The following is a 16277-nucleotide window of genomic DNA, read 5'->3' as shown; positions in this document are numbered from 1 at the left end:
AACTAACTCACCATAATGCTGCTTCACCGCAGGGCAGGGAGGGAGAATTGAACGCCATCACAAATCTGTATTTGCAAACGATCTTAGCTCTTCCACATTCATGCATCTCCTCGTACATACCCACCGATTATTCTGACTCCTGACCAGACCATGCCCACAAGTATTGGAAATACTTGATACAGACAAGTTTTCCTCAGATTCCTTGGCCTTCTATTACCAACAAAATATATCATTTTTTTTATCGTTTTTGCTTCACTCATTCGTTCCACATGTTCAAACGATCTCAACACATTCATAATTTTATCGATAATGCTGATCTCAATTTAGCATTCCTTCCTTATTTCACAATTCCAATATCTATCATATATCATTTTGCGCACATTCGTCTGAGGGATCACATTTCGACGGCATTCAGTATAATTTCATCCTTCTTTTGACAACTCTATGCTTCACTTCCACAGATAAGGGACATTTCCATACATTATCCCATATTCCCTGCGTTAACCAGGATTTTACTGTAATAAGTTATAAGAATAAAAATGTATTTTTTTTAATAAAATTTATATTTGAAGCACTAACTTCTTGACTGTCCATTTTATAATTAAATTATAAATTTTTTTAAATCACTTTAAATATTTTGTTAAAACTTAATTATAATGTCTACCAGTTTCGAAGCTAATCGCTTTTTTATCAAGACTGATTAATACTTATTAATCAGTTTTAATAAAGAAGCGGTTAGCTTCGCAACCGGTAGACATTATAAATAAGTTATAATAAAATATTACAAGTGATTTTAAAACAAAGTAACATTTTAATTAAACCATAAAAAATTCTTTTTTACTTATTTTTTTAAGAGTAATTCTTTAATAATGTGTTTGTTTTGTATTCTAGTTGCCACGGCAAACCAGTGGGCTCTTCTCTCCCCGACGCTTCTCTCTGCATACCCTTCTAGTCCATTCTCTCACGTTCCCTCCTATCTCCGGCACTTCCATCATACCCTGCCGTTGGCCTTCACCAAGAGAAAGGGGGGTCAGGTCAGGTTCACTCCGCAGCAGACCCAGAACTTAGAGCGGCGATTTGGATTGCACAAATACCTCAGCCCGGAAGACCGGAGGATACTCGCAGGACAGTTGAAGCTGAGCGACAGACAGGTAAATAAAATGCCCAAATCGTAGTCATACAGGAGAAAGTGACCAAGTGCATTGTTTTACAAAAACGTGATCATTGACTATTTGATATATTACTAGCTTAATATTGCCCTGAAAAGTCCCAAAGGATTTTAAACTTGGAAGTATAATATATTGACTAGTTAAAAATGACTAACTGCATTGGTGTTTATTTTCTTGCCAAGCAATAGTGACTTAAATGGCCCTCCTGAACATTTTACATTTTGGTAGTTGGTCACTTTCTCCTGTACGACTACGAAATAAACATTAAATATATTTGAATATTCTTGAAGAACTCAAATATATTAGCAGTGTTTAATTTAACCTGTCCGGGAGTGAGTTTCTGCAGATAAAACTGTATCTGGGGAGTAAGTTTATTTTATTTAAAAAAAATATTTATCATTGTAACCAACCAACAATAAAACACTTACATTATTTTAAATAAAGTAAAAATACACCAGTTAACATGATTTATATCAAAACCATCAAGTTTTTTTCCATGTGTTTTCTTGAACAGCGTCATTACTATGACTTCACAAAAACTTTGTTTTAAGAAGTTAAATAATTTTTTAAATTATCTCTCATTTTACCAGTAAGAATATTATTAATCATTTGATTTTATTCAAACACTGGATTGAAACTTGAGAGAACATCTTATATATATAATGACTTTAAGAAGATCAGATGTGATCCGCTGACCGATTCTCAGCAACGGATGACCTAGGCAGCGGGAACCTGATGCATTGTAAAAAAGACACGCTTGATAGTGGCTCTTGGGAGGCATGCAAAGTACACAGCCTTTACGAATAAATTACCTTTTTTCGACGACAGTTGTAACCATGGGTTGCTGCGTCCTACATCATATAACCTCATTCCTGCCAGACTGCCACATGCCATTATTCACAGACATCTATTTTCAGAGCTGATTAAACGGCATCTCTAGGCTCTTCTAAGGTACCATGTCTCACAGCCTTATAAGCGAATAGGAGAGATACGGGCATTATATAGGTGGATATAGGTGGCATTTGGTCTTCACTGAGTCAAAATCGGAAACGTAATTAATGGTAGTAAGGAATGTGGGTATGTTGGTGAAACAGTGGTGACAACAACATAGCCGCAATTGTGTATATATCCGCATAGTTTGGGAAGATTTTTCTTGATATCTAGATTTGTGTCTCTTAGAAACCAGTTACTCACTTAGGGCTGTTTAGTAATACTTATACATATAGGAATAAATCAACATCAAAGCACTGTCGAGTTATTAGTAGTAATCTTCCACTACCTTAGTAAATAACAATAATCAAAAGTAAAATGCACATGAGAAAAGAAGGTAAAATGAAAATTTACAAAACATGTGTTCGACCAATGGCCACTTATGGAATTGAGGCAAGAGCAGATACTTCTCGAACAAAATCTCGACTTCGATACTCCGAGATGAAGACTCTCTGATCCATAACCGGAAACACATTGCGAGACCGAGTAAGAAATATTGACATCCGGAGCATGTGCAAGACGGAGGATATTGTGAGTTGGGGACAACAACGAACGCGATACTGGAATGATCATGTAAACAGAATGTCAGAAAAAGGTGGAAAGACAGCTGGGAGTCAACATCCCAAGAGCTACAAGCGGAGGCACAAACAGATCCTTAGGATCTACAAAAAGAAGAAGAAGAAGAAGAATAGTGGAAAACCTTGTTTAAAAACTGATTTTAGACACCGTTGAAATAACAATTAATTTGATTTCTTTCTTTTGATTTTCAGGTGAAAACTTGGTTTCAAAATCGCAGGGCTAAATACCGCAGAGCAAATAATATGTCGACTGCAGAACTAGGCGAAATGGACAGTGACAATGCTTCTGATGAAGATCAGTTCTCGGGAAGCACAAATCTAAATGATATATTCAATAGCCCGAGAAATTCACCCATATCGGTCGGGTGACAATATGAACTGATCATCCATGCAAAAAGAACGAGGGATTCGTACAAGAGTGTTCGAAAATATCCACCTGATTTCAGATGACCATTCAATAATTAATAAAGATAGCTTTTTAATTTTAGTAACATATGCATTTAAAATGTGAAAAGATCTGTCAATTTTTTAAGGTTTAATTATAACTTTATTTCAATATATATATATATATATATATATATATATATATATATATATATATATATATATATATATATATATATATATATATATATATATATATATATATATATATATATATATATTTAGAAAAATATTTTTTTACAAAAAAAAAACAATAGAATGTAAGAACATTTTTCATGTTTTATGTTGAAATTAAGAATCAAAATTGATATGTTACTTATTCTGAAATCTATTGGATATATAACTAGGATAAATGGAATAAAATATTGTGTTTTAGTGGTATTTGAATACTAAATTTTAATATGAATGAATAAGTCTTAATAAGTTTGTGTTTTAATCTACATATATTTAAATAAAATCTAACCTGCATAGTAATTTTAGTATACATAATATGAAACAGAAGCCAATTTATGTTATTGGCTATTGTAAGTGCTTTAAAAATAAAGTCTAGGCATTAAATGTAATGTTTTACATATTTTTCTTTAAAAAATTACATAAATCTATAAAACCATGTAATGTGTATTTGGATATTTGTATTGAATGTTATTTCGGTATCCATATATTTATTTTGCCATATACTTATTAAAAAATGCTTCAATTTGATCAAAAGTATTTAAAATTTAAAATTGACATGGTAAATGTTATTTTCAAATCTCTTGTGACACTGGTTTTGATGCATTCTGGATCATTTTCATATAACAGTGCGGATTGCATTTAAACACATGTCTCAATAAATTTTATGAAAAAATGGTACAGTCAAACCTAGACATAAGACAGCCCAAAGACTGGGTCATTTTTCTCCTTCATTTATATGCTTTTTTCACATAGGGGTAAAATGTCAGAACTTTAATCCGGTCTCTTTAGTCAAGTTTGACTGCATATACCAAGGAAAATTGATATAGAATAAACATTACTACAAAATGACTGCCGAATCAATTAATGAAATGTTCTTATAGCATAAAAATCATTTATGTGCTTATGACTTTTATCATAAAAACAAACGATTTGGTCAGAGCGAAATATGCTAGGTTTTGCTTTTGGGCTCACATAGTATAAAAGTATAATAAATATTTGGGAAAACGCTGGACGCCTCAGATTTGGCTCCCAGAGAGGTTCTATTCATGTCATATTATTCTGACCTGGTATCTGATGCAAAGGACTGATCACCTGGCGTCATGTAATAATGATTAAGTTAACACTGCATTATTCTGATGCAGTCCCTTTGGGCTATAATTATTTACCTTTAATCATAATTTTTTTTGGTATGTTTTCATTTTTTTTTATTGGCAAAGCACCCAAAATTGAGTGATACATGATGTGTTCATAAGCAATGTTATTTAATAATATCTAATGAAATTGCTTATAAAATTGTATTATAGAATAATAATTATATAAGAGAAAATAGTTTTAAAATAATATAATTTAAATCGATACGTAAAGGCAAACAAATATATTTTGCCAAGTATAAAATGGCTACATGACAAATAAAAATCCCATAAAAAATAATATGGTAAACAATTTAAACCGTTGTTAAATTATTTACCAGTATCCCCTGTAACAGTTCTCTGGCGATGTGTTTTGTAGACTATGAGAAAGCATTTGATAGTCCGCACAGGCAAGCTTACGGGGTACCTGCAAAATTAGAGGAGCTAATTAAATCCCTTCACCTCAATAGTGAATGCCGTATGAAAGTTGACGATGTTGTCACGGATTGGTTTGGGGTCTCACCCGGAGTCAGACAAGGCTGCGTCCTTGCGCCTTTTCCATTTATCATCCTCATGGATTTCATTCTTCGAAAGACATTAACATCTGACCGAGGTAAAACCATCTCTCCCTCCCGGAAATTCTGCGACCTAGAGAACGCAGATAATAAGGCGTAGGATGCAGCAAATCTTGGTTACAACTGTCATCAAGAAAAGGCGATTCAATTGGCTTGGCCATGTACTCCGCATGCCTCCTGAGAGCCTTAATCAAGCTTGCCTCTTTTACAAGGCATCAGGTTCGCGCCGCCCAGGACGACCACTGCTGACAATTCGTTGGCAGTTCTCGTCAGAACTTCGGGACGCGGATCTGACTTGGGAGGATGCAAGGGAGCTGGCAGCGGACAGAAAAGCCTGGAGACAGTTTATGGACTCGATATGCTCCACCTAAGGAGCGGATAGGATTTAATATATCCCTTGTAATATAATGATATTAAATAGTTTGTTTCTGAAATTATTAAGTAGTAATTTCAATACACTTACTGTATTGAAATGAGAGGTTTGATAAAGCTGAAGGGCAGAATAGTACAAAAAGTAGTTAGAACAGGAGTTTCCTTTTCATACCCTGAATTGATTTACCACTGAAAAGAGATTAAAATAAAAGAAGGATTTATAAAAAGGTTTTTCTATATATTATATAATAAGCATGATTTATGGATATGTAAAATATAAACAACAGTATTTTTTATTTAATTGTTGAAAGAAGTATTACATTTGATTCAGGGGTTTAACTCCTAATATTTGGAGACCAGATTTCATAACTATTCTTGCAGCATGGAATAATAATAAACGTTGCTCTCCTAAGTCCTTATCTTGTCCTTTTACTTGCAGTGCCTTGATTGCTTTATTAACAAAACTGCTCACTCTAAACAAATACATCACCAAAATGTACGCTTCCATTTCATCTCTTGACCTTTCCAAAATATCATTGAACCTCGCCAATTCATTAACCAGCATCAAAGCTTCTGGTTCTTGGATAAACTCAGGCTTACAGATGGATGGTATTTGGACTCCGGCATTTTGTTCTATATTCCAAAGACGACAGTGAAGATATTGAAGTCTTATTCCAGTATCTCCAGTGCTTCGTAATGCGTTCTCCCAAGAGAATTCATAATCGTTGTGTCTATGCTGTTTCAAATCATTTATGATAACTGCTGTAGTTCCTAATGTATCTGTGATTTCTTCATCGTCCAAACTCGCTTTTGTGGCTGTAAATTAAATTAAATGATGGTGAGAGAAGCACACTTTTACATAGATTAGAAAGTTTAAACTAGCGGGAGTTTAAGTGAACATTATGGATCTAATTGAAATAGGGCGAAATCATTATAAAAATAATAAAGTTTACTTACTAAGTGAGTCGATTTGCTGTTGTTGCATTTTATCTCTCGCTTCATTTAATATGTCCTTAAGAAAAACAATGTTTCCCTTTCTCGTACTCATCCCTTTAACGCGACCAAATTTAACATGCCTGCATGAATTTTTGAAAGGAACATTCATTTGGTCTATGATTGCAATCAGTGATCTGAAGTGGTCTGTTTGGGCATTATCAACAACATAGAGCATTTGGTCAAACGAATACCGCTGAAATCTATCAAGCACAGCAGCTATATCCCGAGTTAAGTACAATGTGGATCCATCACTTTTGAGTACAGTTACTTTCCTACCAATCACAGATGCAAACTTTTTACCAGTTTCATCAGTTTGGATAATCTTTCGGTTTTCTAAATCTGCTATAATTTCTTGTATTTGTTTGTAACTGTACATTGATTCCCAGTGATATTCATCAAAAGTAACACCCAATCTTTTATATATTCCTTTTAATTCATCAATAGTGTATTGTTTATACATTTGCCATTTAGTAATATCTTCAAGATGCCCGTTTTCCATTTGCGTAAATGCGTGTTTTGCTCTGTCACTAATGGCACTATCAGTTTCTGCAAGTGTGTTTGCTTTGACATATGCGTTGTAAAGTAATTGGATTGGATTTTCTTTGATTTGTTCATCGGTGTAGTTGGACAGGTCTACGCCAACTTGCAATAATCCAAATTGAGTTCCCCAGTCACCCAAATAATTTATACCGACAACTTTTTCACCAAGGTATGTATTGATATTTCCAATGAAGTTACCAATAATAGTAGAGCGTAAATGTCCTACATGAAATGGTTTAGCAATATTTGGGGAGCTGTAATCGATGACAATTTTTTTTGGTTGTTTTGGCTCTTCTACTAGGGGATTTATCAAATCATTCAATGTACTTTGTACAAAGAAGTGATTGTCTATTTCAAAATCTACACCTCTGAAACCTTTGTTATGATTTTCATGAACAGTTTTGATTGAATCTAGGGATTTCAAATTAACCGAGTTAATGAACTCTTTAATTGATTTCAAATCCTTGAATGGCAAATGCACTTTAAATGATGCATTGTTTTTATTTGGTAATATCCGATAAGCTGATTTCATTCCAATGTTGTACTGATTTCCATTACCACAGAGATGAGACACCTGTTGGTGAAAATATAAAGTTATTTTACAACTACTTGACTACTTTAAGAATGTGTTGGTTATACTGAGATAACTAATATACTACAAAAGACAAAAAATAATGAAAAATGCTTGAAGTCGGTGCATGGAATTGTTAGCTTTTCTTATTGAGGTCCTTGCATGAAAAAACATGTTTACATATTCATCAAACTATTTTTATTATTGATAGAGCTGGAAACACAGTGGTGATATCTACGCAAAGACTCAAAATAAAACAAGACTCATATAATTCAATCTCAAGGTGTCATTTAATTGGATATTATTTTGTACAGGCTTAGAAAAGATTACATATTCAGTATGTTATTTATTCCATGGTAAAATACTATCTGCATTACATTTTATTAACCTTATTTGGATCATCTACTAAGCTTAAAGAATGTATATATAATTAATAAACAATTTAAGACCCATCTATCGAATACGGCGCCCTATGCACCATTTGGGTGCGGAGGCTAAAATAATTGTTCTCAAAAAAAAAAAACAGTTCTTACCTACTGGTTTGCGGTATGAATGTGTACATGGTTAGATATATAAAACGTCAAAACACATGAAAAATGTTTTTGGGGTTATGATCAATTTTGAGTGCCGGAATTAATAGCTCAATGATTTCCGATAAAAAAATATTGTTACCTGCGTTATAATATGATTTTTTACTCTGGTTGACATTGTGCACACTGATCATTCAAATTTTTGAATCATGTAATAGTTTTTATTACAAGAGTATATAACTGCGACACGCCCACTCTTAATTTTTTAAAGATTGATAAAACATATTAAGATTTAAAACAGAGGAGACGGATAACAGGTGAAAAAGATATATCGTGCATTTTATTCAAACTTCACAATATTTTTTCTAACAAGCAACTGTCATTTCTAAAATAATACGGTCGCTCGCTTGAACTTTGACGTCACAGCTGCGCAAGACCGCCATCTTACATTTTAGTTCGGCAAGTTCAGCTCGGTCCGGCGCTAGTGTCACAGCTGACCTGTCATTGTCGAGTTTTCGCGAGTGGTGATTGTGCTGTGGGAAATATTGTGATAAAGGGGTCGCCGTACCCCGATTAGTGTAAATAGTGAATAGTGTATGTAAAGAATTAGTGTAAAAAATGGCTGGGCAGACTATAAACGACAGATTGTTAGCGGCGAGGCACAGCATAGCCGGCCAGGGGTTGGCCAAATCAGTATGCAAAGCCACCACGGAGGAAATGATAGGACCCAAAAAGAAACATTTAGATTGTAAGTAATGTTTTCGCAATATTAAATAATGTCTAGAATTCGCCTTGTTTATACCTTTCATTTTACAGTTTTCACGAAATGTATCGATCTATCCTTGACCTCATATAATTCGACTTAACTAGAAACAATGTCACTTTGCCATAAGTTCTTTCTCCGATTTCGGCTTTATACTATTTTAAAACTGAATCAAAGTTACGCTTAATTTACTCTTTACAAATAACATCTGGTGTTTTACCTTTTACTTTTTTTACTCTATTTCTACCAGAATAATAATATTCATGTCCTATGTTTCATTAATTATTGCTCAATTTAAGCCAAGAGACATTCCACACACACCTCAACATTTCCTATAAAATTTGTTGTTATTTCAGTCAATATTTGGGCACGAATGCAACGAAAAGCAGATCACAAACCATCCACTCCCTTTTGATAATCAATTTGAAAAAAATATGTGACAATAATAAATTATGAATGCTTCAGATAATCACGTGGATTTAATTGCAATCAAAATCTTACCGACCTATGCATATAACGTTCAAACGGAAAATCGTAAGATTTTCGTGAAAAATACAAACAACACATTTGCTTTTATTGAAGACTTAGATAACAAGAAAACAGTATTGTAACTATGTATTCTCCATTCGTATTGCGCATATTATTTCACAAGCAAAAACTCTTTAAAATACAAATTTTGGTTGTCCTAATTTTACGTTTATACATACTTATAACTAATCTGTCGTCTCTGAGGAAAGTGGTCCTCAATTGATTCGGCAGGTATATTCTAAAATAGTCGAAGAAAATATTATTTTTTTTATTAAAAGTGCGTTGTTGTAATATTTTTATATGGTAAAATTAAGCTGTCGTAATCAGCAGTGGGCTGCCAATTTTTTAACAATGGCTTGCAGGCGAAGGGGGTGGGGGGAGGGCATGGTTTGGTTTTAACTATCAAAAATACATAATAATTAAAAATAAGAAAAAAATACTTAGTATGCACATCAAACGACAAAGTGACAAAATGACTTTTGTATGTTAGATTACTGATCAGAGAATATTGATTTCTCTTAATTTAACAAGGGGCTCGCCGGCCCAAGTCAAATTTAAAGAGGGGCTTGCGCGAGGCCCTCCGAGCCCCTTGCAGCCCAACCCTGGTCGTAATAAAACACCTAATAAGAACAATGTGACAATTTATATTTTAATGATCCTTCCTCTTATATTACGATACTGTATTCATAGTGATATCTAACTATTGACGATTTGGTGTCCTTATATTTTCATTCAACAATATTGCCGCAATTTTTTTTAGTTGACCGTCTGATGTTGGCAACACTAGTATTACGTGTAGCATATGCTTTCTAAAAAATCACGAAAATACAAACCAAATTCTCTTTCTTAATTTAGGCAATTTCATTTTCATTGAATTGTCTTGTTTTTAAATGATTATCATATTATAATATAATTTATCCAATACATTGATCGGAACCTACTTAAAAAATATATCGTGTCCTAATTTAGTGTTTTAAAATATTTATCACATTATTTTTTACTTATCGGCTAATGAACTTCATAATTTAAATAATATTTTGATCGTACATAGTGATGTAAGTTTTAACCTACTTAAATATGAGGAGTGTCTGTTCGAAACGAGCTATATCCAAATAAAATATTTTAAGAGCCAGTACGAGTTCGGGTATCCAACCTCGAGTGCCCTAGACATTGCTGCTATTTTCATTTTTCTTCTGTATTTATTTTCCCATATGGTAGTAACATACACTCAGCTTCTGCACCCATTTTATCTGTATCCCTTTACATATCGTAGTCGTACAGGAGACTACCAAAACGTAAAATGTTCAGGAGGGCCATTAAGTCACTTTTGCTTGGCAAGAAAATAAACATCAATGCAGTTAGTCATTTCTAACAAGTCAATATATTATACCTCCAAGTTTAAAATCCTTTGGGATTTTTTCAGGGCAATATTAATCTAGTAAGATATCAAATAGTCAATGATTACGTTTTTGTAAAAAATGCACTTGGTCACTTTCTCCTGTATGACTACGATATATTCAAACTCCCCTCAGGTGTAATGCCTCCCTTTTTAAATAAGAATGACTAAATTAACACCGCATCGGTCCAATACGGTGCCCTTTTCACCATTTAGGTATGGATAGGGGTCTCGAATTTAGTATTTTTACGAAAGTAAATTTGTCATAATTAAATGTACGTATAGTCAAATCGATTTTTTTTAAACTAATGAATGGTAGTACTAAGATAATCCTTGTTCCATTCGATGATAACAGCCATGTAAGTAATTATTTATTTCATATGTTGACATCTCAACATAGATGAAGAGGAATATGTAAGTCCTGTCATAGGCTGGTTATGATGCTGGTCATAAGCCCTGTAAATACCTAGACTTCCATCTTCCTCTTTATCTAAGTTGAGATGTAAAAATGTAAAAATAACTGCCATATGGAGAAACCCAGATTCGTGAACAAGGATTTGGTCACACCAAAAATGTTGTGAACTTATTTAATAAGTTGTTGTACAATATAGGTATGAGTACATTGACGTGTTTATTGTTATAAATCAATATTAATAAAAAAAACTAGATTTTCGAAAAAAAAATTGATTAAAATTCGATAGAATTGATAGATAGGATAACTGATAATAAGATAGAATAATAAGAATTATAATGAGAAATTATAATTTTATTATTTTTCAATTTATCCATTTTACCAAAATGTTAAAATAGCCTCTCTGACAGTTATTATAAAAAAAGGACGTTACAAAATATTCGAAGCATGTTTGTAGTACGGACCGCGAAATCGAAACACCGGCTAATTTCAGAACACCTTATGAAAAATGACTCACGATTGACTTCGCCGGTGTATTATTTTTCTTGATCAGTTTGCACCTTTTTCTGCGGTGGCTCTCGCGTCACCTCGACTGGCGGAAACTCGTTATACAGGTGCGGGGTAGCGAGCGGAACAGACGCGCTTATGCCCGTCGTCAGGTGCGAGAGGGAGACAGGTGAGCGGCTCTCCTGATCAAACACAGGATAACTGCAAACTGACTTGTTTTTTTTTTCTTGGAACGTTTTTTTTATTATTCTTAAAAAATGACGTGTTAAATGATTCATAGTATAATTATTGTTGACTTAATCATTCCAGCCGGGAATTTCTCATGCTTGTATTTTATATGTATACTCGTAACCCATTCGCTGTTTATGGGTGTATCTATAGTATTTATATTTTATATTAGTACTTTGTTGAAATTTACTTAAAATATTATTATTAATTAACTCGTATACCGTAACACAGCCGAAATTTCGTAGAACTATTTATTATGTTTATTATTTTATTATAAAATAATTTTCTACATTTTGCCGAGCCATACTAAAAGTAAATTAAGTATGTTAATTATGAAATTAATTAATGTTTTTAAAAAAAAAATTATTTACCTAAAAAAGCTTTAATAAACGACATTTTATATACGAGTACATTGTTTTCTTATTTTGAAAATTTTGTTTTTCGAATACCTTCGTCCATATTTACATTTTATTTATTTATATTTGGTGATATATTCTACCGTTAATGTTGTCTCTTCTTCTTCTTCTGTTCGTATGATGTCAGGTCCCCCTGACGTCGACTATCACATTAGAGTAATTGTCCTTGTCTTGGGCAGCTCTAAACAGCGCCTCGACGGTCCTGATTCCCGTTTTATCTCGTATATTCCGGAGTCAGGCGATCTGCCTTCTGCCCACACCTCGTCGACCCTCTATTTTGCCTTTTATGATTGCTGCAATAGTACTTATCTCCCCTAGCAATGTTGTCCCTAAATATTTTAAATTAAAATTAAATTTATTACAAACTTGGTAATTTTGTAGAAACCCTGTAACATGGTAAAGCATGAACGAATAAAATAATGCCCAGAAATTTCTACAACTCAAAACTCCTGGATGGGGTAGATTGTAAAAAAATTCTACACTCGAGAACGTTCTATCAATAACAGAAAGCGCGATGATTTTTCCAACTTATTTTGTCGAATACTTAAAAAAAGCATTATTATTTATGTTCCGCAAATTTTCTCTTAAGATAACGATTTTATCGACTTTTTAATGACATAAGCCAATTAATATGAGAAATTCTATATTGTAAACATTTACACTGAAATTTACGCTCGAAAAAGTCATTATTTTTTTACGTTCTATGTCGAAATGAGATAATATGAAGGTATTAATTTCAATCATAAAATTATCATCATATATCGAAAAATTACGAGTTGACGTCATAAATGTTATCGGAATAAATTGCATTGCTTAATAATAAATGCAGAACCGAAATTAAAATCTAACATTTGAAACAAGTGTGTATTTGAAGCATTTTGTTAACAGTCTGTTGCTAAATTCCAAGTAAATAACTCACTGCATAATTTGTTTTTTGTTGTTGTTTTGTTTTTGCTTTCAACCCTTATATTATCTGGTAATGAATTAGATGGGTAGCGAAGCATAAAAAATGAAAATGAAATAAGGAAAATATACAAATATTACCGTTACCAGAGAAATCCAATCATTTTTCCGATTCGCCTGGGAATTCTGTTGTATATTTCATGGTTTCCTTCCCAATAATTTCATTCCCTAGAGAAAACATGTGGTTAGTGAATTCTCTGATTAAAAATAATGGAATTGTAAACCAATGTTATATTTAAAAAAAAAAACGCGCTCAAGGGCGCTTTACTTATATGATTTCTAAAAAATCGAGGCAAAAATGTAAATGTACTTAAATACAATTATGCGTGGTAAATACAAAGTCATGTTTTTTTTTAAAGATATAAATGTGGAAGTGGATGTGTAATAGTAAAATGGGAAATTTTGGAACACGGTGATGATTTTGTATATTAAGAAGGTATGTTTTTTAACTAACTAACCACCACGCCGCTTCCCGCAGAGGTAGGCAGAGAGAATAGAACGCCACTCCACTCTGTCTTTGTAAACATTCTTCGCCTCTTCCACGTTCATGCATCTCCTCATACATACCCGCCGATTGTTACGACTCCTAACCTGACCACTTTCAAGTATTTGGCATACCTGATCGTGACATGTTTTTCTCGTTCTTCCTCTGCTCCTATTCCCAATTACATTCGCCTCATAAATTTGTTTTGCCGTTCTTTCCTCACTCATTCGTTCTACATGTTCAAACCATCTCAACACACCTTTTTTAATTTTATCGATAATGCTTATCTCAGCTTTGCATTCCTTCCTTATTTCACTATTCGAACATCTATCATACATCGTTTTGTCGCACATTCTTCGCGAGATCGTATTTCGACTGCATTTCGAGGTATGTTTTTTATCGGTGGATATATTCATAAAGATATAAAATGGAGAGTGAATGCTGGGAACTGAATGAATGGTGCACTGAAATCAGCAAATAAAAACCAATTAGTGAAAGCTAAACTGGCAGTACACAACAGAGTCCTGGTTTCATCCCTAATGTATGGAAGTGAAGCGTGGAGTTGGCAAAATAAGGATGAAAGTAGTCTAAATGCAGTCGAAATGCGTTTTATCGGACGAATGTGTGGCAAATTGACGTGAGATAGACGTTCGAATGGTGATAAAAGAAGGGAATGCAAGACTTAGAACAGCATTGTCGATAAAATAAAGAAAGGTGGGTTCAGATGGTTTGGGCATGTGAATCGAATGAGTGAAGACAGAATGGCAAAACAAACTTATGAGGCGAATGTAGTCGGAAATAGAAGCAGAGGAAGTCCGAGGAAAACTTGGCATAATTAAGTATTTCGAATACTTGAAAGTGGTCGGAATAATCGATGGGTATGTGTGAGGAGATGCATGAATGTGGAAGAGGCAAAGAGATAGGTATAGCATTCTATTCTCTCTGCCTACCCCTGCGGTGAAGCGGCATGACAGTTAGTTAATTAGTCAGTTAGTTTTATGCATAGGTTTTTAATAATTTGGTACAATATATTTTTATGACGATTTGTTTTTTTTTTCGTGAGTTTTTTTTGTTGAATTACCTAACGTCCAAGTGACTCTGAAATCTAGCTACGGCTCATGCTACACCGTTTATCATGTCCCTACTCAGGCTTCAACTTTATAAGTTTCATACTCGTGAGTGGATTTATTCTTTAACATATGTTTAAAGTTACTATAATTTCATGTAATTCATGAGTGAAAATTCTAGGCAAAAACACTCGCTTTTTTTCGTGAGTACTATCGGGGAGTGAAGATATTAGCGGTCGATGCTGGCGCACGCGCACTTCCGCTCGCCCCCCTTCCCCATACCGCCCCTCTTTCATCCCCTTCGCTGCCTTGGCGGGGTCTAACATCCCTCCGCTGCGGTAGGTCGTACGAGGTCATGTATTTAAGGCTCTTAAGTAATACCCCTATTTTTATACATACCTACAAATTACAACTTACGACATTCGAACAACCATTTGCTAAAACAATACTTCCGTATTAATTTCACAATTTTTTTTTAAAGAGAAATATTTGTGTTTTTATTATTTTCACAAAAATTTCAACTTCATACTATTTCTGTGAGCCTAAGCGGCTCATTATTAGAAAAAGGTATCAAGTTGCGGTACAGGGTTTCGAACCGAGAAACTCTGATTTAAGAGTCCGCGACACTAACCACGGGACCACAACCCGACACAGTTGGGTTATCATTAATTTAATTAATTTCGCATTAATTTTATTCATTAATTTCTTAATTTTTCATATTAATTTTTATTAATTCGTTTTAATTTAATATCATTATTTAACCTGATTCTGTTGGTTCACATTAATTTCATTAATTCACATTAGTTTAATTAATTTCCGGTAGCACAGACCAGAAAGAAAACTTTTATTAAAAATCCCTAAAATGCAAACCAAGTCCTACCAAAAATTTTTTTTAAGTACATAGGGCATGCATTTCATTTATGAATATCCGGATAACTCTACTGTACTCTAAAAATTTAACTATTTTATGTTTTTTGTAAGGAATGTGGGTATGTTGGTGACATGAGGGTACAATGACACATCCGCAATCGTGGGCATACTCGTAAAGTCTGGCAAGCGAATTCTAGATTTGTCTCCCCTAAAACCAGTCACTCACTTAGAGCTACTTAGCTATACTTATTTATAATAAACCATAGTCAAAGTACTAGTACGAGTTATAATTGATCATCTTTCACCACCGTAGTACATTTTTTTCAATTTTTTTAAAAGTATCTTTAAGCCGTAATTGGAAATAATCCGTTGTTTACATGGATAGTCTTTTTGTATGGTATCTAATATACGGTTGATGCGCTACTGATACATGTATGGTATGTATGTGATAATGTACGTCATAATTAGTGGATATGAATCGAATGGCCCTGAGACCCATTATTAGGTCAACTTGTACATTCCCTATACATATAGGGTACATAATGTACATATTCAGGCATACATAAGTATTTTA

At 33.6% G+C, this 16277-nt stretch overlaps 2 protein-coding genes across 2 annotated transcripts; one reads left to right on the top strand and one right to left on the bottom strand.

Annotated features, from left to right (window-relative positions):
• Nucleotides 1-891: 891 nt before the first annotated feature.
• LOC148298503 (homeobox protein HEX homolog pha-2-like) lies at nt 892-3253 on the top strand (the record flags this gene model as incomplete). Its single annotated transcript, XM_088276831.1, has 2 exons — nt 892-1151; nt 2930-3253. Coding segments are annotated over 2 exons (437 nt in total), but the record flags the coding sequence as incomplete, so codon positions are not given.
• A 192-nt stretch (nt 3254-3445) lies between these two features.
• LOC148298502 (putative arginine--tRNA ligase, mitochondrial) lies at nt 3446-8480 on the bottom strand. Its single transcript, XM_088276832.1, has 5 exons — nt 8212-8480; nt 6390-7542; nt 5753-6248; nt 5524-5621; nt 3446-4912 (listed from the first exon to the last, which is right to left on the bottom strand). The coding sequence occupies exons 1-4, from the start codon at nt 8245-8247 to the stop codon at nt 5579-5581; spliced, it is 1728 nt and encodes a 575-aa protein (XP_088132958.1). The 5' UTR covers nt 8248-8480; the 3' UTR covers nt 3446-4912; nt 5524-5578.
• Between the last annotated feature and the right edge of the window lie 7797 nt (nt 8481-16277).

Source organism: Brachycentrus maculatus, unplaced genomic scaffold (genome assembly GCF_059751285.1).
Source record: "Brachycentrus maculatus isolate JH-2025_06_01 unplaced genomic scaffold, ASM5975128v1 h1tg001934l, whole genome shotgun sequence".
Taxonomy (NCBI): Eukaryota; Metazoa; Arthropoda; class Insecta; order Trichoptera; family Brachycentridae; genus Brachycentrus; species Brachycentrus maculatus.
Note: the sequence above shows the minus strand (reverse complement) of the source record. Positions and strands in the feature narration are given on the sequence as shown.